Source organism: Sabethes cyaneus, chromosome 2, assembly GCF_943734655.1.
Source record: "Sabethes cyaneus chromosome 2, idSabCyanKW18_F2, whole genome shotgun sequence".
NCBI classification, from domain to species: Eukaryota; Metazoa; Arthropoda; class Insecta; order Diptera; family Culicidae; genus Sabethes; species Sabethes cyaneus.
Window position 1 is genome coordinate 99,487 of NC_071354.1, and position 27,720 is coordinate 127,206.

The 27,720-nt window shown below is 37.9% G+C and overlaps 1 protein-coding gene across 1 annotated transcript; it reads right to left on the reverse strand.

The window, feature by feature from the left end:
* Positions 1-962: 962 nt before the first annotated feature.
* On the reverse strand, positions 963-27,126 carry LOC128735050 (fasciclin-3-like). Its single transcript, XM_053829517.1, has 5 exons — positions 26,810-27,126; positions 5,860-5,980; positions 5,261-5,805; positions 5,038-5,207; positions 963-1,584 (listed from the first exon to the last, which is right to left on the reverse strand). Exons 1-5 carry the CDS (start codon positions 26,877-26,879, stop codon positions 1,339-1,341), a joined length of 1,152 nt encoding a protein of 383 aa, XP_053685492.1. The 5' UTR covers positions 26,880-27,126; the 3' UTR covers positions 963-1,338.
* Between the last annotated feature and the right edge of the window lie 594 nt (positions 27,127-27,720).

Consider the following 27,720-nt stretch of genomic DNA (forward strand, 5'->3'; position numbering starts at 1 on the left):
CTGCATCATCAGTGTCACAGAACGGATTTAATGTTAGTGGAAAAGTATTGACCTGGATCCACCGAGGTAGGTAGTGCAATCGTTATCGTTCAAGCATGCGGACGATGTTAGACGGCTTTGATCATTTGGCTATCGCGAGATAGCAGAAATATTGGTATACAACAAGAAATTTCCGACCGAGTTTACTGAGTTTAGCGATAACGAATATTATGTGTCTACTTGGTCCGTTTAGAATTCCACAAGAGAAGTTGCTTGATAGCACGGAACATTTGATATGCATGACGAGCCCGGACACTCGGTCGTCTTCTGCAATTTATTTTATCCATTTTCTTGATAGCAATTACTAATTCACCCGCGCGAAATGTTACATGTTTTGGTATCGTTTCGAACGTACTTTTGAACTCCTTGAAATAACCGTACAAGAGATGTCAAACTGCCGTACACAAATTCAAAAGGCGATATTTATTGAAAGAGTTAAAATGTATTTATCTAATTGATAACAATCATTGTTAGAAAAGTTGATAACATATAACTTTATCTGATATAACTTGGTTAGATCCTAGTGATCGGGAAGTTGGCAAGCATCAAAGTGCTTTATTTAGGTATATGCTGAATCTGAAATTAAATAAAAGAAAAATTTTTCCAAATCAAATTCTGTTGCCTAAATTTATTCGTAACGTAATCTTAAGCTCCTATAAAAACTGTGAAATTGCTTTGACCAATTTAGTTCGAAACAGACACTGATGAAGCCTGCAAGTCGTAGGCGAAATACGTAGCTGTCCCGAATAAATATAGATAGCGGAATTTAATTTGGAAAAATTTTTCTTTTATTTAATTTCAGGTTTCGTATTCTACTAAGACGCTCCAAAAAATTTAAGTCATATGCTGAATCTACCAACAAATCGGTTTAATAAAATCAAACGAATTTTTGATGTTTTTAAACGTTATATTTATTTGTACCATTCTTATAAAAGTCGACGAAATCTTTTCCGTTTGGCGAGTTAATCACGCTCATTATCACACTACCGTAAATTTAAATAAATGCAGTTTCGTTCAATAAATAAGCACTTAAACTACAAAATTAGTTCTCTGTACGGATTATCCACATTTGTAATGGGCTGTGCATTAACATCCTGTAATAATTACCAGTTTTGAATTATTTTCTGTAGCACAAATCAAAGAACATCGCTTAGCGAAATAAGTAAGTCATTACTTGTAAAAAATACTGTTTACTTCGGTTCATTCAATGCTGAAATCGGTTCTCCCATTATCTTTTACAAGTTATGGGTCCCAATTTGAGTATGGAATGAACCGGTTTAGAAACTTTGGATTATTAGTTCAGGCAACCGAAGGATTTCGCAACGCACAAGTCACTATTGCAGAGCAGAAAAACGTCCATATGCTAATTAGCCAGAATACGGCCCCATTTTTACTAGCAGGGGTAACAATCTCATTTTCCTCGTATTTGCGTCCTTTAATAACATATGTTTGTGAACCGAGATCGTTGCTAGCAGTCAGCTCAAATATTTCTGTTTGCTCTGTTGGCTCGTTGATCTTTAATAGAATTAAATAATCTCCGTGGTCCTAAAAGATAAAGTACCTTTTAATAAAGAGTATACAATAGTTGCTCATTTGATGTCGCGAAATATATCTTTTTGGTTCTTTTATCATATTTTGTTATAGAATAGACGCATTGTTTCAATAGTGCGAGAGATTTTTTCGTGTCTCATCTCTTTCGCTTATCACAGCGATGTAAACGCACTTGAACGGTTTATTTTGCAAGTCGTAGATGAAATGCGTATCTGTCATGAATAAAATAAATTGTGGAATCAAATAGTGAATGTATTAGGATATTAGGCGATTATTGCGGGTAAAAGAAATACAATTGTTTTGGTTAAGCATTTCCTGCAAATTCATAACTTTTGATAAGAATGGTAAGCAACGTGTGCATAGAGTGACTATATACAGAATGGCGACATGTCATCCCAAAAGTATGCAATACTCCAGCAATGCTTATTTTCTTTCTCTTTCCTGCATACGCGTTGGATTGGTCGTCTACTCGATTGGAATGACACTGATAGATAATTATCATTCCAATTTTGACATTGTAGCCACTCTATATATAGTCACTCTACGTGTGCAATGTATCAAAGCGTAAGTGAAAGGAAAACAAAGAAGCCACACTGAGTAACTTTTCGTATAGTTTCTATGTGTTTCACACATAGATTTTTTCCATGAGCCCAGTAAATGAACTTTATGTGGCAAACAGTTAACATTTATGTGCTTTTAAAATTTACCTTTAAAATTTGCACATACTATTCATATGCATATAATTTTCATGTATTATGTGGCACATAATAATCATAAGGATTTTCATATGGAAATTTTCCATTAGTTATGTGCGGATTATTTTGAGTGCAGTTATCACGTCTCGTCCCGGGTTAAAAGCAGGTCATAGTACGACGCCAAACTTCGAAATGTATATAAAAGTAAACGTGAGTTTGTATGTATGTTCAGCCATAATTCCAGACGTCTTGACTGTTCTTCACCAAGTTTGGTTGGCACACATGTTCCTTGACATAAAGGAATAAGCAGTGAGGGGTTACAAAAGGGGGTGGAGGAGGTTGGTCTCTAACAAGGTGGGGAGGTCCCGTTCATCTCGCTCGCAAAGCGGGGTAGGGAGGGTAACATTAAAATTCACAACGATATCTGCGTGCAATAATTTCCTAGGGTGCGTAAATATTTGTAAGCGTCATTTATTTTAATTTATCAACATCTTAGTAAGTTTTATAATACTTTCGTAATTTTTAGAAACATCGATGTAAACACTAAGGACATTTTTTGCAGACTTGAATCTATATATAGTAAATTAAATAAAAAAAATCATGATGAAATCAAAAAATAAGGAAATCCTATACGTCACTATACCTATATGCTTAACCTTTCGTTACTCGTTCCAACTTTGATTTAAAAAAACCCTTGGACTTAAACGTCTTTCTAAGACTTGACCCTTCTTTATCGAAGACCTCGTAGCCGGCTGTTAGAGTACAGGACAGTTACGTGGCTAGTCCAGCAACCCTATTGACTCTGTTTTGCAAGCATCGCCCAATCGAGATTCGAACATAAGACGACTGGCTTGTTAGACCAGCATCGTACATTGAAGCTAACTGGGCGGTAACTTTCATTCATGGGCATGCTAACACAGAATAAAATTCATTTCATTATTAACACCATTTGGTGAAAAACTTTATCTACCGATTGAACGATCTTTGTCTGCGGATCAACCTTGTGTAATCTGTGTAACACTTTGCAATCTCACTAACTTTTTTCAGAGACGGCTGCATCGATTTTAATGATTTTAGTAAAAAATGAGAGGTGTAGAGGTTCCATAGGTTACTATTGAATTTCATATTGATCGGACTTTTAGTTCAAAAGTTATATATAAAAATATGCAAAACTCGAGACTCTGTTTTCTCATAACGTCCTTAACCAATTTGAACAAAATTGATTGCAAATGAAAGGAAAGGCTGTCAAAGTCTTAACTTGCTGCATATCTGATAATGATTGAGGCTGCGGTCTGAAATTTACACGATTACTGCGGTCTAAAAGTGATAAAAGAGTATTTAAAACATATTTTTGTTATATTAAGTATGAATCAAAGAAGGAATATTCTACAATTCATTATTATTTGAAAAGTACTGCTAAAATCCATCAAACAAACAGTTTTGCACTGAGAAAACTTAAGTAATTACAGTAGAAAATCGTAACTGTTCTGAATAAAAATTTGATTATTGGAAATCAAATGTTTCGTTCAAAAGTTATTATTTAAGTACCGGATATAAAACCGGTGAAACGGGTCAAACAATCAAAAGTCGATTGTAATTGAAGTACGTATCTGAGGGTGTGTGTATGTAACTACAACATCAGGACAAAGACAAAGAGAAGCCAGTCGGTTAGCCCTTTAAACCCTAGCTCACACAATTGTATCAGTGAAAGCTTGTGGCAAAATTATTATTTAAAAACTACACTTCGTATTCCAATAGTTGGATAAATTTCGAAAAACGTGTCGTCGTTAAAGAGTTATACATACAGTGGTTTGTAGGATTGAAATAGTAAATAGTAAATTTTTCCCATACGAATTTATATATAGTTTAAGCAAATTTTGTGCGTATGGGACCGATAGAAAAAAATGTGGGATACAAGGCCATTACAGTTTTTGTCCTTCCGGTGTTCGGCCACTGAAGGGGGGGGGGCGAAAAAAATCAAAGTGAATTTTTTAATCGAGCAAAAAAAAAACATGCATTTTAAGAATTTTTATTTAAGGTTTAAACGTGAAAACCAAATCTATTCTTACTTATAATATATACGTTATTATTTTCTATGCAAAAATATACGAAAAAAGACAAAAACGAAGGAAAATTTTTTTGGACGATTTTCGGAAATTCCATTGTTCTAATTTCCATTTCTGTTTCGTGCTAGAAGCGTTAATTCAACTCGGAGACTCATTTTTCGAGTTTTTCAGACTGTAGAGCCCACAGACAATCGATTTTATAAAAAGAAATTTGACTCATATCCTATAAATTTTTTTTTTGCCCCTCGATTTTTCAAGCCAATTTCCAAGGGGGGGGGGGTCTGACAAAAACTTTAAATATGATTTGCAATGGCCTAAGTCAAGATTTAAAATCAATTGCCTGTGGGCTCTAGAACTCGGAAAATGAGTATACGACGTGTTAACGCTTCTAGAACGATACAGAAGTGGAAATGCAAACAATGAAATTTCAGAAAATCGACAAAAATTTTTTTCAGTTTTGTCTGTCTTTGGTAAGATTTTGTGTAATCACGTATATATGTAAAACAAGTATGGATTTTGTTTTCACGTTTAAACTTCAAGAAAAATGCTTAAAACGCTTATTTTTTTTTGTTTCAAAAAATCTTTTTGTTTTTTCACTCTCAGTTGCCCAATATGCTTATTATCAATATGATATTTTTGATAATTACCAAAAAGATTTATCAAAAGAGGTTTAATCAGAATATTACCATATCTTTGGGGATATAAGCTTGATAAGGTCCCACCGTAAGGCCCTCATCTATTGTCAATCCATTGACTTTCCAACTAGTCTTCGGTCGGGGATTTGATTTGATTGTAACGTTTACTATCGCATGAGAGCCTTCACCAATGTATATGCTCGGAATAGGTTGAGGAGGAACTGCAAAGAAATTTCTAAATTTTTGTAGATCTCAAAAACAATCTCTTACTTACTTCGAATATTCAGTGGTAAGAAAGCCCGATAGTAACCTTTACTAATAGCAAAATGTTCGGCCTTACAAACAATTTTCTTTCCGCAATCGGCTGCGGTAATGAAATAGTGCAGTTCTTGCTGCACGGTCAATAGTTTTCTTCCTTTTTTGTCAACTGTTATGCTTGTTTGTAATGGTCCCAGGAAACTGCTGTCGATTTGTTCGTCATCTAAAAACCAACTTAGATTGGCCTGCGGGATGGCGTCCTGGGATATGCATTTTATCGCCAATGTTTGATTCGGTGCCAATCCTCCTTGTTCAATTACAGTATTGCGTCCCAATTCAATTTCAGTTGGTTCCGGTGTAATCGGTATAATAATATCGATAGCTGATTGAAATAGCTCTTTTCCAATGGTTAAATTGCAAAAGAATTTCCCTTCGTTAGATGATTTGAAAGTTGCGAATTCAATACCACAGTCACCTCTATGCAAACTTTCACCGTAGTAGTTAATTCCATCAGGAAGGCTATGAATGTCCTGATTACCAACGACACCGGGAATTTTGACACTAAAAAACTGGCATGTATTATTTGTTGGGAAGGTTGGAAATTTGTCTACTTACCTGCAAGCATCGATTGGTTTGTCACTCCGACATAGCAATTTTATATTTTTCGAAAGTGATTTTACATAAGCAGTTGCCGGAATTGTTTGGATACCTTGAGATTCAACGAGTGCCACCAAAGCTACCGTGCCATGAATATAAAAAAGAATGATTTGCATTAGAATTTACTGAAGTGGGTGAGACCGTGTATTGTGTGCTTAATAGGTTTGTCTAATATATAGATAAAGAGAATATTATTTATGCACAACGTTCGAATGAACCCAGTTATGAAAACTAATTATGTTTTGCAGGTGCATACGTAATTCCTTTATTCTCGCGATTGTCCTTTGAAGTAACCAGTTGACTTTTTATTTGATTCAGAGCGTGTATGACAAACGAAATTCTAATTTTGGAATTGATAGAACGGCGATGCAGACTAAAACGATACAAGACACAAACACAACACGAACATTACGTCAGACTGTGAACTAGAATATACTGTTAATCCAATCTCATATATGTTTAGGAAAGTACGCGAATGATTTTTAAATTTGATAATTCATATCAGCAAATATAAGTTTATAAGACCAAATTAACCCATTTCCTCCCAGCGTTGCGAAAACGCAACGCACTTTCATTCGATTCTAGAAAAGGCCCGGTTTAAGATATCAACTAGGACCCTGAGAAACAAAGAAAGATTATAAAAAAATCTAATCGATCTGTTTTTGCTTAAAGGTCAGATGTTATATGTAACATAATTACAGCTGTGACAAAACAACAGGTTTTGCTATTTTTCAGACAGTTAAGGAAAAATGCTCGTAAAACTCGATTTTACCTCTATTAACGCCTGACCTATCAATCAGTGTTAGTAAGAATCGTTGCTTGCCAAAAAAACTTTGTTTCATAATTTTGATTATTTTTGTAATTTGAAGATAGGTTTGAAGCTTTGCGTTGCGAAAAGGCAACGCTAGGAAGTAACGATATTGAAAATTTGCAAGGGGAACGTTTGTTTTCGTTCGTTCGCTGCGGTGTTTCATTTGATGTCATTGCTTTTTAGTAAACAAATGAATGTAAATCTTATCTTTCGCTTATTTAAAATATTCCGGAAACATTATAAAAGTTTACATAGCATAGTATTCGCAGCTTCAAACACTGATGGCAGATAGAGAAGCCGTTGTGATAAGAGCGTAATAAAACGAGACACAGGGTCAAAATTAAAAATACATGCCAGCGGTTTTTTCTTAGTTGACCTAAAAGAGAATTTTCCTGAAAGTTTCAACTTTCTATCCCTGCTGGGAAAAGTGTGGGGCTTAATGGGTTAACGGGTTTAAGTACTGCTGCTCCAAAAATAACAAACGTGTTTTTGGGGGCATTCAGTCTTGCAATTTTCACTATTTCTATTTACTTTCCGTCTTTAACCGTCCAGTTAGCATCGGGGTATATCGCCAGTCGTCAATTCGAATCTCGGCTGGGAGGTGCTGCTATAGAGTCAGTAGGATTGTTGCGCTAGCCCCGTTCCTGTCCTGTACTCTAATAACCGGTTGCGAAGTCTGTCGATAAAGAAGGGTTTTGCTTTTTTATTTACTTTCAAGGATGCATATTGTTTGACTGGCATACAACTTGGCCGAAATGATTCCGAAATAAGTTTCACTGCTTTGGAGCGCTATGGCATAGCATATAGGTATAGGAATCAATAAAGACAAATCAAATCAAATCAATCACATTGTGTATGGTTTTAAGGTTCCCTCACTTTTCTAAGAGATCACTGAACCGCTTTCGATGATTTTAGTATCAAATTAAAGGTCTAATTGCTTTACAGGTCAGTTTTGAATCTCATGCTGATCGGCATTTTAGTTTAAAAATTATTTTTATATATAAAAGTACATATGAGAAAAAAGAAGCTTTTTACCAAACGTCTCTTACCCAATTGGAACGAAGTCAAATGCAAGTTAAAGAAGATACTCTTAACTTTAAAATTCGGTACTTTGATAGTTACATAAGGAAATGTGCAATGCAGAGCGCTTAAAATTTGTTTTTGTTTCATCAAAGTGTCATTTTACTGAAAGCCAATTTATGATTATTTGAAAAGTAAGTACTGACCTATTAAACAAAACCAAGATATTGAAAAATGGACGTTTTATCCAAAGGTTATTCCAACTTATTCAAATAAAAACGTCCAATAAGGAGAACATATCAGTTGTAGGGGTATTAGGGGCATAATGAGCACCCTATAACTTGTTGGCCAATTTAAGCATCCAAAATGACTGAATTTTTAAAGTGTCGTCATTGCAAAACATTTACTATCGATAATGAAAGGCATACTGTTAATTGAAAAATAATTGAAATGATGACGAAAATAGCATTTTAAATGCATGCTTCAAAAACTAAAAATCAGTTAGTGTGTGGAGCACAATGAGCACCCGCTAGGTCATAATGGGCACCCTTAGGGGAATTGTGTATAACGTGCCCCCTCTGGCCAATGTGCCCCCGCTTTGTTTTTCCCTAAACAAGCAAAATTAAAATGCAAAATCACCCAGAAATCTTAGTATTTGATGGAACTAGCCTACTATGCAAGTATGACAGTTGTCACATGATGTAAAAGCAAAACAAAAATAAATTTGTTTTTGAGCAACTTCCGATGTAACTTTTGGTGTCGTTTCCATAAGCTATTTTCTTGTCAAAATCTCTAAATAACCGGTTGTTGCGATTCGATTGCGTGAAGTGAACTTCAAAAAGACATCCCTGCCAAAAATTACGGTATGAAACGCTAGATGTGCTTTAGCATTTAATATTTTTTCAAATAAGTAAAAGCAGGCCAATATGGCTATAAACATAGGTAAACAGATCTAAGTTGAAGTCAATTGCCATTATTTAATTCAATTAGTATTGTAGAGTAACCATGGTGGGAATAATTTATTACCAACGTCCAAATTTCAGGTAATTCAACTACGCGGTGCAGAATGCCACAGCTGCAGTATAATGTGCCCCATGCAAAAACGAAAAAGTGCACCAGAAGGCCGAAACACAATTCCCCTATAAACACATGCTTGGAGGGTGTACACAAGTACAACAACCACACACACACCCACACACACCCACCCACACACACACACACACACACAGCCCCCCACACGCACACACACACAGCCCCCCCACACGCACACACACACAGCCCCCCCACACGCACACACACACAGCCCCCCCACACGCACACACACACAGCCCCCCCCTCACACGCACACGCACACAGCCCCCCCCCCACACGCACACACACACAGCCCCCCCACACGCACACACACACACAGCCCCCCCACACGCAGACCTGTGGACCTAGCGCATCATAAAACGGAGGTTATTGTGGTGAACAACCGCAAGTCGGTGCAGCAAGCAAATATCAGCGTCGGGGACTGCACTATTTCGTCAACGCGGTCCTTAAAACTCCTTGGAGTCATGGTCGACGACAAGCTCAAGTTCGGGAGCCACGTCGACTATGCCTGCAAGAAGGCTTCCACAGCTATTTCGGCATTGTCTCTTATGATGTCTAATAGCTCTGCGGTATATGGCAGCAAGCGAAGGCTTTTAGCCAACGTGGTCCAGTCCATACTCAGGTATGGCGGGCCGGTGTGGTCATCGGCGTTAGGTACTAAAAGCTATCTAGCCAAGCTGGAAAGCACCTATCGTCTCATGTGCTTAAGAGTGGCGAGTGCGTATCGCACAGTTTCACATGACGCAATCTGCGTCTTAGCGGGTATGATGCCTATTGGTATCATCATCAGCGAGGACGTAGAGTGCTTCAACCAACGTGGAACTAGAGGCATACGGAGTACCACAAGATCGGCCTCGATGATCACATGGCAGCGGGCATGGTCTGATTCCACAAAAGGCCGGTGGACACATCGACTTATCCCGGAACTATCCGGATGGGTCTACAGGCGCCATGGCGAAGTCAACTTCCACCTGACATAGATTCTGTCAGGGCATGGTTGTTTTAGACAGTATCTGCACAAGTTTGGGCATGCGGAGTCCCCCGAGTGTCCGGAATGCGCGGACGTCGAGGAAACTGCAGAACATGCTTTCTTCATATGTCCTCGTTTCGCGGGCGTGAGAAGCAACATGATGGCAGTTAGCGGACAGGACACTACTCCGGATAACTTAGTCCAAAGGATGTGTTCTAGCTCGGACGTCTGGGGTGCGGTCAATGCGGCTGCTACCCAGATCGTACTTGAGCTACAAAACCGCTGGAAAGCCGATCAACGGCGAATTAACAGCCTAACACAGACACACACACACACACACACAGACACACACACACACACACACAGACACACACACACACACACACAGACACACACACACACACACACAGACACACACACACACAGACACACACACACACAGACACACAGACACACACACACACACACACACACACACAGACACACACACACACACACACACACAGACACACACACACAGACACACACACACACAGACACACACACACAGACACACACACACACACAGACACACACACACACACAGACACACACACACACACAGACACACACACACACACACACACACACAGACACACACACACACACACAGACACACACACACACACGCACACACACAGACACACATACACACAGACACACACACAGACACACACACACAGACACACACACACACACACACACACACACACAGACACACACACACACACACACGCACAGACACACATACACACAGACACACACACACAGACACACACACACACACACAGACACACACACACACAGACACACACACACACACAGACACACACACACACACACACAGACACACACACACACAGACACACACACACACACACACACACACAGACACACACATACAGACACACACACAGACACACAGACACACACACACAGACACACACACACACACAGACACACACACACACAGACACACAGACACACACACACACACACACACACACACACACACACACACACAGACACACAGACAAACACACAGACACACACACACAGACACACACACACACACAGACACACACACACAGACACACATACACACACACACACACACACACAGACACACACACACACACACACAAATATAAAACGTCGGAAAAATTGACCGCTTACCGCGTAAAGTCAATTGAGCACCACAATAGATCAAAGAACTGGTCGCAGTGGTCCAAGGTCCCCAACTAGGAAAAAAAAAGTCAATTGAGCCGCTGGGGTAGCCTCTGGAGCACACAAAGAATGTTTCGGATGACGCTTAAGGTGAAATTAGACGTCATTGATTATTTCCATTTTTTATGGTCATTTCGTCCCCAGTCAGTTAATTAAAGTAAAAATGGGTTTTTCACAAATTACAGTATAAAATCAAAACTTCAATTAAGGTGAAATTTGAGATACAATGTATACATCTTGTTGCAGTGTGCACTTGATAGATATTTAAATGATCGCAATAGCTTATTTGGTAGTGCTCCAAAATTATAATTTTTTCAACACCTGAGAACCAAGTTAAGTTTTTTAATATAACTCCGTGTTTTCAAAGGAAAGATCACTCATTTTTTATAAGTAGACACTGTAATACCTACAGCAGTATTTCGCATGCCTTATGATATTACAAAATGCGGCCATTCGTAGAAAAGAGGGATGCCCATTTCGCCACGTGTGTTCATTATGGCCCAAATCCCCCAAAATGTCTGTGAGCCTTTCTGACAGGATCGTTAAGACTGGTTAGTGGCAAAATATGCCCTAAAAGAAAATTATATTATATACAAGCATGCGTGGAAAATTACTTAGGTACGACAAGCGAATAATGATGTTCGCATGAACGATGGATAAATTGCGATTTTTGATACTTCGGATTTCGAAATATTGACGTGTATATTGACGTGTATAAGCGACTAATAAAATGTTTCAAGCAATTTTCGACTATTCTTTGTATTTCATAGTTATTTTTTTCTTTATCGCCCTTGAGGAGAGTTAATGTTACCTTTGGCAAACTACTTACTTAATAAGGTAAACCGCTAAGTTTGTTAGCAGCAGAAATTTAGCAAACGATTTTCCTGACAACTTTAACAATTATTGTTAGTCCTATTGCTGCTTTAAATTCCTAATTTAAGGAAAACTGATATGTAATTTATTTTCATTCAATACTAGCTGACCCGCCAAACTTCGTACTGCCGCATATCGTACTAAAAAGAAAAAGCAAAATGGTGGATAACAACTGTAGCAAAGAGATGCGCAGACGTATTCTTACCGGAAGTCGGGCTTAATACGGACTCCACAAGACCCTAAGGTATGGTAAGCTTCACCCGCGTACCATATACAAAACGTCAATAAGACCGGTAGTCCTCTACGGGCACGAAACTTGAACAATGCTTGACGGCAACTTGAAAGCACTGGTCGTTTTCGAACATCGCGTGCTTACCCAAGTAACAATTCCAAGTTTTATTACGTTCGTATGATCAATTTCATAAAACCGCCAATAAAACTATGAGCTCCACCAGATCTTTTTGATGACCACTATAAAACTGCTTTCTGACCAAGTGGCCCACTCCTCAGAATGTTTTCTTAACCTCTACAAGAATCAGGTTATAAGCTCAAGTAGTCGTATTATGCTCTGCTGAAAGCAGCAATTAAACCGATTAAGCTTTCGCTGCTTGGCAGCCACCGCCATAATTTAATAAAGCTTTTCACTCTATCAAAAGCTAAATATCAGTTCGCCAGTATTTTCAACTTGAAAATATATCCGTGAGCAGAAAAGTTAATGTTTTACTGACAGATCATTCTGAACGATTTGGGTTATAGCGACCACAATAAAATAGCCCATAGAATAAAGAATGAATTTTTAGCAGTTTTAGTTAGTTTGCAGCATGTACGCATTATATATTATCGTGCATATGATAGGTTGATAAAATTTGTGTCTTTTTGAGAAGTTTAGCCTTTAATAGCATGGTTGTAGATTTTCGGAGAGCGTCTGTTTTTTGCAACTTTTCTAAACCATTAGTTAGAAATGGTGATCTTTACGTCGTCGCTGATAATCTCACGGCTGGTATTGTTGTCCTCTGTTACCAGTGAGTCAAGGTATACGAACTCGTCGACTACCTCGAACTCATCCCCGTCGATTACCACGGTACTGCCCAAGCGGGCGCTGTCGCGCTCGGTCCCGCCCGCCAGCATATACTTCGTTTTAGACGTATTTATCTTCAATCCAATTTTCTCTGCTTCGCGTTTTAGTCTGGTGTACTGATCTTCCACCGCCTCAAATGTTCTGCCGACAGCATCTACGTCGTCAGCAAAGCAGATAAATTGACTGTATTTATTGAAAATCGTGCCCCGCATTTCGATCGCCGCTCGTCTTGTAACACCTTCAAGCGCAATGTTGAATAGCAGCCAGGAAAGACCATCTCCTTGTCGAAGTCCCCTGCGAGATTCGAATGGATCAGACAATCCACCCGACATTCTCACACAGCACTGGATCCCATCCATCGTAGCCATGATAAGTCTAGTAAGCTTACCCGGAAAGCCGTTTTCGTCCAAAATTTTCCATAGCTCTTGTCGGTTTACGCTATCATATGCGGCTTTGAAATCGATGAACAGGTGGTGCGTGGGGACTCGGAATTCGCGGCACTTCAGGAGGATCTGCCGCAGGGTGAAGATTTGGTCCGTTGTAGACCGACCCTCCATGAAGCCGGCCTGGTAACTTCCCACAAATCTATTGGCTATTGGCGGTAGTCGATGACTTGGGACAGCACTTTGTAGGCGGCATTCAGGATAGTGATTGCTCGGTAGTTCTCACAATCCAGCTTATCACCTTTCTTGTAGATAGGGCAGAACCCCGTCTTTTCACTCCTCCGGTAGTCGTTCCGTATCCTAAATCTTGACAATCAGTTGATGCAGACAGCCGGCCAACTTGTCCGGGCCCATTTTAATAAGTTCCGCTTCAATGCCATCCTTTCCCGCTGCTTTGTTGTTCTTCAGCCGCTGGATGGCTTCTTTAACTTCCCTTATCGATGGGGGTGGCACATCCTCGTTGCTTGCTACACCAATGTGGTCACTTCCTCCACCATCATGGTCTTCCACCTGCACGCCATTCAGGTGTTCATCGTAGTGCTGCTTCCACCTTTCGATCACCGCACGGTCATCAGTCAAGATACCTCCATCTTTATCTCTGCACATTTCGGCCCGCGGCCCAAAGCCTTTGCGAGATCCGTTGAGTCTCTGATAGAACTTCCGTGTGTCGTGAAAGCAGTACAGCTGTTCGAGTTTTTCGCACTTCTTGTCCTCTTGGTGGCGCTTCCTTTCCTTGAAGAGTCGGGTTTGCTGCCTCCGCTTCTGTTTGTATCGCTCCACATTCTGACGGCTGGCTCTACGCAGCATTTGTGCCCGCGCTGCGTTCTTCTCAGTCAATATCTGCTGGCATTCCTCGTCAAACCATTCGTTACGTCGATTCGGTGCCACACGGCCTAGGACGTTCTCCGCTATGCTGTTAATGTCTGTTTTCACGGTAACAGTCCTCAAGAGGGGCTTCATCCAGCTCACCCTCTTCCGGCAGCGCGGTTTCGAGAGATAACGCGTAGTTTTCGGCGACATCCGGATGCTTCAGTCGCGCTAGATTATACCGTGGCGGGCGTCGGTATCGTATGTTGTTCACAACAGATAGTTTTTGACGTATCCTTACCAGCACTAGGTAGTGATCCGAATCAATGTTAGCGCCGGAATAGGTTCTGACGTCGATAATGTCTGAAAAGTGCCGACCATTTCTCAGAACGTGGTCGATTTGTGATTCTGTCTGATTGGGTGATCTCCAGGTGTACCGATGGTAGAGGTTATGCTGGAAGAAGGTACTACGTATGGCCATGTCCTTGTAGGCGGCGAAGTCGACAAGTCTTAGGCCGTTTTCGTTCGTTTGCGGGTGAGCGCTGAACCGTCCAATCACCGGTTTAAATTCCTCCCCCTGACCAACCTGAGCATTACAGTCCCCGATGATAATTTTGACATCATGTCTTGAGCAGCGGTCGTATTCACGCTGCAACTGCGCGTAGAATTCGTCTTTGTCATCATCGGTACTTCCGAGGTTAGGGCTGTGCACGTTAATTATGCTGATATCAAAGAATTGGCCCTTGATTCTTAATCTGCACATTCGGGAGTTGATCGGCCACCACCCGATCACCCGCTTCTGCATCTCGCCCATCACTATAAAAGCTGTGCCCAGCTCGTGTGTATTGCCGTAGCTCTGGTAGATGATATGACCATCTCTATACGTACGTACCATCGTTCCTTTCCGGCATACCTCCTGCAGCGCTACAATGTCGAACTTGCGGCTCTTCACTTCTTTAGAAAGCACATGGGTACTTCCGAGAAAATTTAGACACCGACAGTTCCATGTTCCTAATTTCCAATCGTTAGTCCGTTTTCGTCGCCTGGGTCTTTGCCGATTGTTCCGATTGAAGTTATTAATTCTTACGGAGTCCATTGCTTCGATTTTTTAGTGGTTCAGGCTTGCAAAGCCCGCAACCAACCCCACAGTATCGCCGGAGGGCCAACGAAGCTCGAAGGAGCCCTCCTCCCCTGTCAGCATACGACTTTGGTTTCCACCGGGGTTGGTTACCCGATCTCCACCGAGGTTGCTCGTATCCCGGTTGGTACCACGAGGAGGTAGAGGGGCAGGAGTTGCTGGGTAAGAGGCTCACGGAAAGAAATCTGTTTCTGTTTTCTTGAATAAAAAGTCATGAAAACAAAAAGCTTGAAATTTCATGAAATCACTATCATGATCCATGATTTCATGACTATACCGACAAATATCATGAACTATAGCAAGTATTTCATGAATATTGTTCATAATCGCTTCAAACGTTACACAAATTGTCAAATCGGGCCTTTGCAGTCACAGCAGCTAGTGAAATTTATTATTAAGCTAAAAGCAAGTGACGTTTCGGTTCTTTGAAATGAAGAACTGCAGTTTTTGCCTTGGTTCCCATCGTTAATAAGCGAAAAAGTTAAAGTTTAGCTGTATGTTAAAAGTGCTTTATAGTGATGAATAGTGAAATGGAAAAATCTGCTTCCATGGAAGAAAGAATCCCCTACGATAAAAGTTGATGAGGTTATGATGGATATCCGATGTTCTAAATATGGAAATTAAACCATCGGTCCGTTTTTATGATGGCAATTCCGGTGAGGTGATAATGACGGCCGCTTTACCCGACGCCGCAAGTGTTGTGATGAAAGAAGAACCTGCTCGTCAGACTTATCGATGCAGTCGGTGGAGACATAAACGGAAACCCCTTGCAGCAGCAGCAATAGGAAATATCGTAAGAAACCAGCAATAGCTTATGCACCAGGGATGAATCCGGTCCAAATATCGCTTGACGGCTTAAGAATGCTGAGAGATCAACCTGTTCTAACTCCCACCGAGTACAGGAATAACGAGGTTTGAACACTTCTCAAGCAATTCCTAATCCATCGATCGATCAGTCGATCCAGGCAATTCTGGCAATATGCCATAATTTGTGACACTCGACACATACGAGTTGTTTCTGTTGCCACCACAGAAGAAATAAATTGGATGTCATATGTAGCATGTTACATATTGCCAAAAAATTGTCCAATCTAAGGCCAATCCGCAACACAATTGTCCAATGTTTTTTAAACTTTGTATCTCGGAAATTTATCAACGAAAGAAAATTCGCGGAAATTTATCAACGGAAAGAAAATTCTGGGAACTGGTGTGGGGATTGTTTATCCGCTTATCGCAGTCGGATCAATACAAAACCACTACCAAAATAAATGGCAAAATCTGTAGAATCAAAATCAGAAAGTAAAAACAGCGACCATATCTTTTTAGCAATCGATTTTTGTTAAAAGTTCATGTAAATAAACCAGTCTGATTTGTCTTTTGACAGCTAAATGACGTCATCGTGATTTCAAGATTCTAATCCAAAAGCGCATGATATCATGAGTAAAATTCTGCTTACCAGGAATTTAATTCATGGTTCTAAGTTGAAAGACGAGAATACATTTAAACGAGATCATAGCACCAAAAACGGAATCTGGGATACCTACAAAATATATGTTTGAATAAAGTTGCATAGCTTTTGAAATTTTATAGGGTAAATTAACCATTAGTTGACCATTTAGTGCTTGAGTGGTTTTCTTTTGAACTGGTAACGCTAAACACGCAATCGATGGCACTTACAATACGAGTAACTTTCGATTAACTTTAAAAAATATCAATTTATGTTGCAAATGTCTATATTTTACACATTTTTCAAAACAGATTGGAATGTCTGTTTTCCTTTTATGGACCCTGTGGTTTACAATAAGATAGTGACCGGGTCCATCATAGGAGTTCATACAAAATACAGCATGAAGAGGGTCCTCTAATGGCGACATATTTCGCATTGTTAACCATAAAATGGACCCTAACTTGCTGAAAACGTCGATTTTAAGGCATTAATTAAATTAAATTAAGGCATCATTAAATTCAGCTAAAATTTGATAAACTGAACTGTGTAGTATGTTTAGTGTTTTATATTTCATGTCATATATCCTCGGAAATAAGAAGCACAAGCTAATAAACGCCGAAACTGTACCCGAGGTCCATTATAGGTAAAGAGTCCACTATAGGTTAACTTACCCTATATCCCTGTAAATAAGAAGTACAAGCTAGTAAACGCCGAAGCTGTACCCGAGGTTCATTATAGGTAAATGGTCCACTATAGATAAATTTACCTTACATTAATTTTTCGAATTTAAATGGCAAATACAAATTTTTAAGCTAAGAATTTTTTTTGTTGCATCAGTGTTTTCACACGGTGTTCGCAAATATTGAGACACCCCAAAATCAAAATATTTTAGTATGAAAATCATAAAAACTTGCATTTTCATGCAGAACATTATTGTAAATTTTATCGAAGAGCGTCAAATATAAATTTTGATTAAATTTACTATTAAATTAACCTGGTAAATTAAACGGGTAATCATAAAATTAATTGGCAAACTAACCATTAGTAGACCCTTTAGTGCTTGAGTTGTCTTCATGCAAGAATTATTTTGAACTAGTCATGTTAAACGCCTAACCGATGGTACTTACAATAACTTTCGATTAAACCTAAAAATTCAATTTATATTGCAAATCTCTACATTTTACATATTACATATTACATTTTTTGTTACGTTTAGTACTCTCTGTTTTATGTGATATATCCTCAGAAATAAGAAGTTCAAGGTAATAAACACTGAAATTGTATCCGAGGGTTATAGGCAGAGGGTTTACTTATCCTATTTTGATTATTGATTGTTAGACCTGCATCATACGCACTATTCGCTAGTGCGTTAAATGCTAGTGCGCTAAAATGATAGCGGTTAGCTGATTAGCAGTGCCCACTTCTGCTTATTGACTTGTACAGCCCCAGTTGAGATTTGAACATGCGACATCTGTCTTGTTCAGTGGTTGGAGAATTCACGAAAAAATAACCATTTGAATCGATAAACATCCCTCATGAACATACATTATTCGCTTCTGCTGTCGACGATGCATTTATCGGCATTTGACTTTATCACGAGTATAGCTCATCATGAACATTGCAAGTTCGTTCAAAAATGTTAAAATTGTATGCTGAACTTTGAACACAGCCGATTTAATGGATATACTATACCCGGAAATGTCAGCAAGTGTCCTAAATAGTACTATATTACCGTGAATAAAGAATAGTTTAAAGTATTGTTAGTGGCTTTTGAAGCAACAGAACGTATTATTTCGCACTTTTGCGTTGTATACGATATTCGTATATTCAGCGATGCTATGAAGTGTGAATGTATGAGGCTCATTCGATAAGGCGAATTGAACCCTTCATCATTTTAGTCAATACTCGTGATAAAATTGGGTACCGATGCTTGTTGTAGGGTGGTGGGTATTTCCAGCCCATTAGGCGGTAGCCTGAACAATATTCAGGAATTACGCTGAAACTATATTTATTCGAGATAAGATTTTATACCAGTTGAAAGAATAATATTTACTGAATATCGGCGTATATTTTGGTCTTAACCCATTATGACCCGGGTATACCTAAATTTGGACCAAATGAAGTAAAATTCTGTAATCTATTATGTTATGACTCGAATGTGTCGGCAAACGCAAAATCGTCATTTGGAATGCTTTCAAGGCCAAAATATCGCAGGTTTAATATTTCATGGGCTCAGTCTCAAACAAACAAATTATGAAGTTGTTTACAGGTTTCTTATCGAATTTTGTGATAGACTTTACATATAAATACCAATTTACATGTCAGGTAATGTTTCGTCACTAAATGTAGACTTTTTCATGCGCTCTGGAGACAAAGTTTTTTTCGCCATTTCTTCAACTTTTTTTCCGCCATTTATCACAACTTTGCACTGTTGAAAATACAGATGAAATGACAAAAACTGATAAATTATATCACATTGATGTTTTATCATTGTTGAGTATCATTGAATCGTTCATATACATTAGGGCCAGTTGTCACTCAAATACCAGCTATGTCAACACGATAGAAGCATTTCAGGCGTTTCAGGGCTCATATATTGGTAGTAGTGTAAATAACGCGCCATATGCTGGAATTAAAAACAAAATGCTGCTAATGGCTAGTGAATGAAAAATCATTTATATTTTCATATCAGGGGGGAATTTTTGTGTTCTTCCGTGATAATAAGAAGTAGAATTGTTCTGTGATAGCATATTCACAGCTGTTTAGTTTCTAGAATAAGTAAACGTGATCATAATTGTGTGTGTTTCCAAACTATCATCAAGAGCGGATACGTGTAAGCGATTGCTGCTGGTTTTTCAGCCTGATTACGTGCCAGTGGAAAAACAGTGGTTTTGATGTTTAGTGAATAAAATTTAGCAAATTACTTACATTTTTATGAAAATAGTTATAACACATTAAAGCCTATGAGTGCTACATTCGTTTCAGTATTGTTATATAGCGGCAAAGTTTTTATTTGGGAAAGTGTAGTCAAAAAAGGTACTGTAAGCCGAAATTAGTAGCGTGATGGAAGTACCCCCCCGTACCCAATATATTCAATTTGCGAATTCTCCAACCTCTGGTATTGTCAGACCACTGTCCCTCGAGGCCAACTGGAAGGCGGACAATAAATACGTTCCACAAATTTTAATATCAAATCCTCCATTTCGAACATAAATTTGATGCGGTATAAGCTGCAATTTTTCTGATAAAATATGTTACAGAGTGCCCCGTTACACATTATGTTCATGCGTAGATAAACTCGAAGGGATGGCTTCGTTCCCAGCCAGCTGTGTTAACAAAGTAGTTGAAAGAATGTCTATGTACTGTATTACTAAGCTATGAAGACACGCTAGTGGTGAAAATTTGAATGGTATCAGTGAGAAATTTTAGCGCTGTTATCGTACAAAAAAAAATGGAGCTTCAAGGTGTTGACGACCAGTTTGTCAATGTCGTATTCACAACTACACGTTGTAACAACACTTCAAATATTTCCTTCCTTAAGCGTGTTTAGCAAATTTTCTCGTTAATACTAGTGATCATCAGATAACAAATAAAGAGACAAAAAAATTGTCAAATTTTCTGCTAAAATTAGGCCATTGCAAATAATTTCAATTTTTTTGTTCGATTAAAAAATCTGTTTTTTTTCGCCCACCCCCTTCAGTGGCCCAACACCGGAAGGACAAAAACTTTATAAAATATTTGTAATGGCCTTATTATTATTCACAATTGTTGCTATTCAACACCTCCCTCTAATTACTTACATGAAGTAAATAATATATACCAACTTGGCTGTTGCACTCATAAGGAAAACTATTGAATTACAGATAAGAATGGTATCGTTTCGCTTGTATTCAAATCTGTCGTCATTTATAAGATAGTGAAAATGAGCTATAAAGAATTGCTTATCTTCAAGCAACGCAATAATGTACTAGAATTTCGGGGTAGGGGTGAAACGTTTACAGTGAGACATAAAATTTCTATCAAAAATTTTAAATTTTTTTTTGATGATAGCTACCAACGAGGTCTTCAATCTATATAAAAGGTATATCCTTCTAGTTGTCTGAAAAAAGTTTCAAAAAAGTTTTGGTTATAAACTAAATTAGTTACAACCACAAGTGTGAATGTGTAATTTTGCCTCGCTGTTAACCATTAGGTGGGAAGAGTGAGACAACGGGTATTGCATACTGAGACACCTTTTTGAAATCAATTTGAACCATATTTTTGGGTAATAAAGAATAGTTTAGAGGAAGTGCTGTTTACTGTTGCATACATTATTGTTGGGTATGATTGAAATTTCGATTTTTTCACATATACATTTATACTCACATAAAAGACAATCCCGGAAATCCGGGAAATCTGACTTTTAACTTACACTTCAGAACTCATTTACAGTCAATCTTAATGAATTGATTTGCAATTGAACACAAAAAAATTGCAAAAATTTGCATGGCGAAAACTATGTCTCAGTGTCACCCACGTCTCTGTGTCTCACCGTTGCCTATAGCAATGTTGTCAAAAAGCCATTCGAATTTAAAAATCGCTAAAAAAAGATCTCATAGCTGGTATGATGACCACCCTGAGTTTCACCAATTCAGAGCATTTTTGATCATCGAATTACTAGGAGGGTACACCTGTATATGGTTGATCAGATTGCTTTGATTTTATGGTTGGTCAATTGAGGGTTTAGAAGGTTTATTCAACAACCGGTTAATCCAATCTAGCCCTTGGAAGGAGATCCTCAACATCCCCAGCACGTTTAAGTGATGTCTACAGACCAACTCCAGGCTATCACTTCTTACATGATCTAGTGAATATGTACAGTCGTTAAATATGTACAATTCTTTTTGTCATGATAGGTCTATTACTATGAAAGGAGGTTTTGCTAAAGCAGGTGACACTGGAACAAAATTACAAATATAGGGTTACGGACCTTCTTCGTCATACGTAAACACGATTCATACTTCATTGCGAGTTTTTATAAGAATTATCCGCAAGTACTCAAGTTTTTTACATCAGATAAATCTGATACAACTTGCCTGTACATGTATACCCGTTTAGCCCGAAAAGTATTTCCGAACTTACATTTCTTAGTGGAACAAATTTTAATGCTCCAGCGGGACTTCGTCATTCAAAAATTGCACTTCGTCATAAGCATGATTCCTTTCGTTTATGCATGTATTCTTTGAGCTGTGTGCAAGACCTACTCAACTACTATAAAAAAATGTAAATAGTTTGAATCACAGCTCAAAATTTCAAGTACAGTAGGATTTCGAATTTGGCAACAAACGCGTGTCGCGTATGTTGCCAAAATCGAAACCATGCCAATATCGAGACCCTTTTTCGATATGAAAAAATTTAATGTAAATGCTTTAAAAGTTGACTAAATATCATTAATCAACGATTGCAACCATTTTATGTTTAAAAAGTCCGCCAAGAGCTATCCGTCCGGTGCAAATAAGCTATTGACACCCTGCGGTAAGACGTAGTCCTACGGCAATAAAAATATTATTGTTCGAAACCACATAACTTTTTTTCATGAACATACTCAGGGCGTCATTTTTTCGTTATTTAAAGCATGTATGCGGAAACTGATTGTTATTTAAGCATATTTTTGGAAGAGAAATATCTTGTGTTGCCAAAAATGGATACTTTTGTTGCCAAAATCGAGGCATGCCAAAATCTAACCATGCCAAATTCGAAATCCAACTGTACATGGACTCTCAGAAAAGTTAATCGATTGGGGAATGGGTCGATTAACTTTGCCGAAATATTAACTTTTCTGAGTAGTCCTAAGAGTCATGGAAAATGATAAATACAAACGAAAAATATATTCTCGGATACACAGGATACACATTTTTAAGTATCCGAAAGTTGTAATGTAAAGAAATATGTAGCAAGATAATATGAAATAATACTTAGTTCCTTTCAGTCAATTTAAAATAGTCGGTTATACTAGTTTACTTTTAATTTTTCGTAGTCTACGACAACGTTTTGATAATGTTCGCGCTTGGTTTTTGTTCCCTGCTGTTCATTTATTTTGCATTTAAAATTCAATTTGACTTTGCGCTTTTCCAATATGTTACCAAAAATCCTGAAGTAACTATGTGCCGGTATTCAACTATTGCTACAAGAGTTTAATTTAATCCCAATTATGAAGTTGTGAAAAGGCGATAATATACCGAAAATGAGAAATAAAGATAGAAGAAAAACATACCTGTATGAATAAATGCTTTAGACGACCAATAAATTCAAACTCTCAGAAAAGTTAAGCACAAAATTAACTTGTTAGAGTATTGCATGCGAGCTAATATTCGCCTAACTTTTCTGAACAATCAACTTTTTAGAGAGTTAACTTTTCCGAGAGTCCATGTAGTTACTCTGAGCGATCAGCAGATTTTCTTCGTCATACTCAAATCTGGTAGAAAAACTCAGAGGACTCCTATTTTTTGAACAAATAGTGATAAATAGTAATTTTCTAACATAATATTTTCCTCGATAGCGAAGAGACAATCCATAAATATCAATGCCAGGTATAGTTTGAATGTAATTCGCATCAAAATTGGTTATAATGCTGGTTTCTTGTCTATATGTCTGGAAAGTAGACGAAGACCCGCCGTAGACGAACCCATCCAGCACTCTACCTATATACTATTAACTTAAACCTTTATTTTTGCTTCGTAATTGTTGATGTCAGTGAAAGCAACCTAAAATCGTAAACTAAAATCGAAACTTGTACATACTACATTAAATATTTTAACAAAGCGCAAAATGTCTCAAACTTTCCAATAAAAATAAATAAAAAAACCCGATTTAATCCACCTAGTGGTGAAAGGAACCTTTGTTATACGGTCTTACTTGGTATTTGAGATAGAAATCGACACGTTTTCGGAACATAATTCATCTATTGGTTAACGTTGCGTAATGCGTTGGTTTACATAAAATTTTTGAAAGTGGCTGAAAGACAAAAGAATGGTGGCCTCTGATGAAAGGGGAGGTGGGAATCACGGAAATCCCCGTCGCGGGTAGAAAACTATTTAAACTTCTCATTCGGTAGTTCCACTCCATGATACTATGAAACACATATGATTTCATTACTTTGTCTACCATTCCCTCTGTTTATTGGAAAGTCTACCGTTTTTAATGTCTAACCTCATTATAAAGTTCAAGTCAACAAACATTAGGTTAAGTTTATACATTCTCTTTTAGATTTGGACCACTCACACAACTTATAACGGTTTAAATGCAATATAATTACAGCCACTTTTACTTATTTGTACCTCCCGCTCCCATTTTCAGCGACCACCCCGCTTTTGTCAACCCCCTGTACTGATTTACTTATGTCAAGAAACATGTACGCTAAGTTTAATCAAGAACAGTCAAGGCCTTCCGGAGTTATGGCGCAACTCGTTTACTTTTATATACTCAATTATGTTAAAACCACACATATTCAAAGTTGATTTATTTGAGATAGAAAAAAATCCACTCTCCAATTTTTTGATATTATGCACAAAAAATCACGATCTTTCAAACGCAATCAACCGATTTTAATTCTGCTTGCACCTTTCTGAGATACTAACATTTGAAAACGGCCTATTTTTATCATAAAATTTAATATAAGTGTAGAAGTAAAATAGATAGCCAATTTCTTTTTTCACCAAAAGTTGCGTCTTATTGAGCTTCAAAAGTTATCTGAAGAAGTGTTTTGCGAGAAATGCAAAATAAAAAAGTTATGGAGAAAAATCGCAAAATAGCAGGGTCACCCTAACTTGACTCAGGAAAATCGCCCTAATATGGAAACGGTTCGAGATAGAAGGATTTTGTCTTCTACAATATTACTCAAAATATTTCAAGCTATGAAATTGCTGCAGTGAATATCGCTCTATCTTGTTTCGTTTTGAAGATAATTTCTGGATCTTGGTTAATTTAAGGGTCACCCTAAAATAGCTCATGCCAAAAAAAGCGCCATCCTAAATCAAGATTTTGTTGCTAAGACGTAAATAGTCTAAAATCAACGACTACTGAGTAAACAATTTTTTCCACCTAATTTGGCTTTCTGGACCACAGTGCAATGTAAAATGTTTAAAATGTATCCGTCTGCTGGTAGTCGAGTAATTCGTAGTCAAAATTAAGGTATTTTTTATAATGAAAGTTCTACAGTTCCTAAACAAGCAAACATAGAGGTATACTATATTCAGAAAAGTTGTGTATTTTTATCATTTGTACAATTTTGTAATAGATGAAAAAGTCATACAACAATTACAAAAAGAGTAAAAATATAAAAACTGAGTTTACAAATTCATATACAATAAATAAGATTTTTCTATCTTAGCTGTAGAGCTGGAAGGTTACTGTCTCTAGCAAAATTTCTTGTAATAATATGCTCTATAACTTTGCAGAGCACATCAATGTGTTATATTGACACTGAAGAAAAATAATTTTTTTTATTTCACTTTTAGGGGGATTAGTCAAAATTTAGATTCCACCAGACGATAGAGCTTTTAATTTCAAGAAACTATTCTAAAGGTTCGATAAACCTAAAACCAACTTTTCCCAGTCAAACCTCTAGTGCGCACGTTTTCTTTGGTTTGGGGTTATAGTGCGCGCGAGTAACTGTGTTGCAAAAGTTGGCGCGAGTGTTCGAGGGTTAATATCTTTTGACCGGTACAACCAATTCTTATGAAATTTTGCATATATATTTGTAGTGTCAAAACCTCTCGTTTGATATTAAAATAATTGAAATTAGGTAAATTATCTTGGTTAAAATCATTATAAATTATTGTTAATTTTGGTGTGGTGTATACGGTTGCTCATAACTTTCAAATTAAACGTCCAATCAAAAAACCATTCAATAGTGATCTATTAGCATATATTATCTTTCAAATGAGACTAATAGCGCTTAAATCGGTTTGGCCATCTCTAAGAAACAGGCGATAATTATTACCTTGTCAAAACAGGTTTTTTAAGCATAACTTTTAAACTACTTGTTTGTTTTCAATTAAAAATTTCTGAATAATTTAGCTTTAATAAGGGCTTTCATTTGATACTATGATAGTTGAAATCGGTCATGTAGTTCTAGAGAAACCCGTGTCACGTATTTTTACATTTTTGTTTATAACTTTTAAACGAAACGTCGTGTCACGAAGCAACTCAATAGTGATCTACTAGACAATAATACCTTTCAAACAAAAGTAATAGCGAACGATTCGGTTCAGCCATCTCTGAGAAACAGGCGATAGAAAAAATCATTACATACATACACACACACACACACACACACAGACATTGCTCAAATCGTCGAACCCTATCGATTGGTATATGTGACTTGGCCCTCCGGGCCTCGGGTCAATTTCGTGTTTTTCGACCAATTTTTAAACCTTTGTTATAGTATAACAAAGGTAAAAAGTTCGAAATTGTAATCAGGCTTTAGAGAAAGAGCCATATTTAACCAATTTCAAATTGCTGAGGTTAAGGCTGATGATTTTTGCGACAAGATTCTTTATATATTACACTAAATAAACGATGCAATTCTTTTTCTATCCACTATCTGCATTTGTGGCTCGAGCAGCATATTGTTCCCGGCTGTTGCTTACTGTCGTTCGATGAATATTGAAGATTGGAATTCGATTAACATTTGCACTGCACTAGTAATTATGAGCTGTCTGCATTCTTTCAATTCATTTTACCATACTTAAATTTCGAGTTAGGTGTGGTGTTCTATTTATATACGTTTCTTACAATCTCTTTCACTCTATTTTCTCACAGTAAACTGACATGTCTCGTATGTTTAACCAAACTTTGATACTCGAACAATAACCACACGCTTATCTCTTATAACGGCGCAGTCTATTTTCATTATGTACAACCGATGACTAATTCAGACTACGCGACCTTTAAATCATGTATATTTTGTTGAAGTTCACTCACCAAGACATAGACCTGTGATCATCCAAGCTGCCATTGAGCTAAACCGCCGCTGCCGCAAAGACCAAACCATCACCAGGTGCTCCAGAACCAGAACCCAAGCAAGTTTGAGCAAAGTTTAACTTCGTGACTTAATTTTGACGCAATGGAAAACGGCAAATAAGCTTTTTTCGCGCGTATAAAAAGTCTAGAATACCGCACCGGCTCGAAATGTCAAATTCGATATCAAAATAAACTTTGTGTCTCTTCTACGCCACGGAACCAACGCACAGTTAGGTATATCTTTTAAGTTGATACTCAGATACTTTTCAAGACAACCGTTTCGAAGCGACTGAAAACGAAAGCAACATCAGGAGCGCCTTCTCCAATGCAACGTGTCTGTTTATGTCTCGCATACTCTGCACTGGCAGTGGCAGTCAGTACCAGTATTCAATCGACATAGCTGTGCAGCGTTGTTCTCTCGCTACAATTGGCGTCTTTCTGTCGAGTGACGGAATTCCCTCTCTTTCGACTCACGAGAACGACAATTGCGTTACACTGAGCAGCGGTAGATCGAACGTGAATAAAATTACCAATATTTTCAATTCTCGAACGTGAGGTGATCAATCGTTTGGCTTGGTGCAGATCACAACTGCCTGGGTGAATAAGATAAGGTTACGTGTTGTTCATGGTAAATACTTTGTCTGAGTGATCGCACCTCAGGAAACATTCTATTGATTTAGCTAATTGGTTAATGATGTTTTATGGCCGGTTGACCAGTTTGAGCAGCGTGTCGTGATTATATTAATTAAGCAGCAAGGCGTAATTAGCTGCTAATCACTGATCAACTTGTTGCCTGGACACGATACTAATTCTTACAGACAGGAAAAATTAGAAAAAGTTTTACTTAACTTATTTTCTGAATAAGTATATCC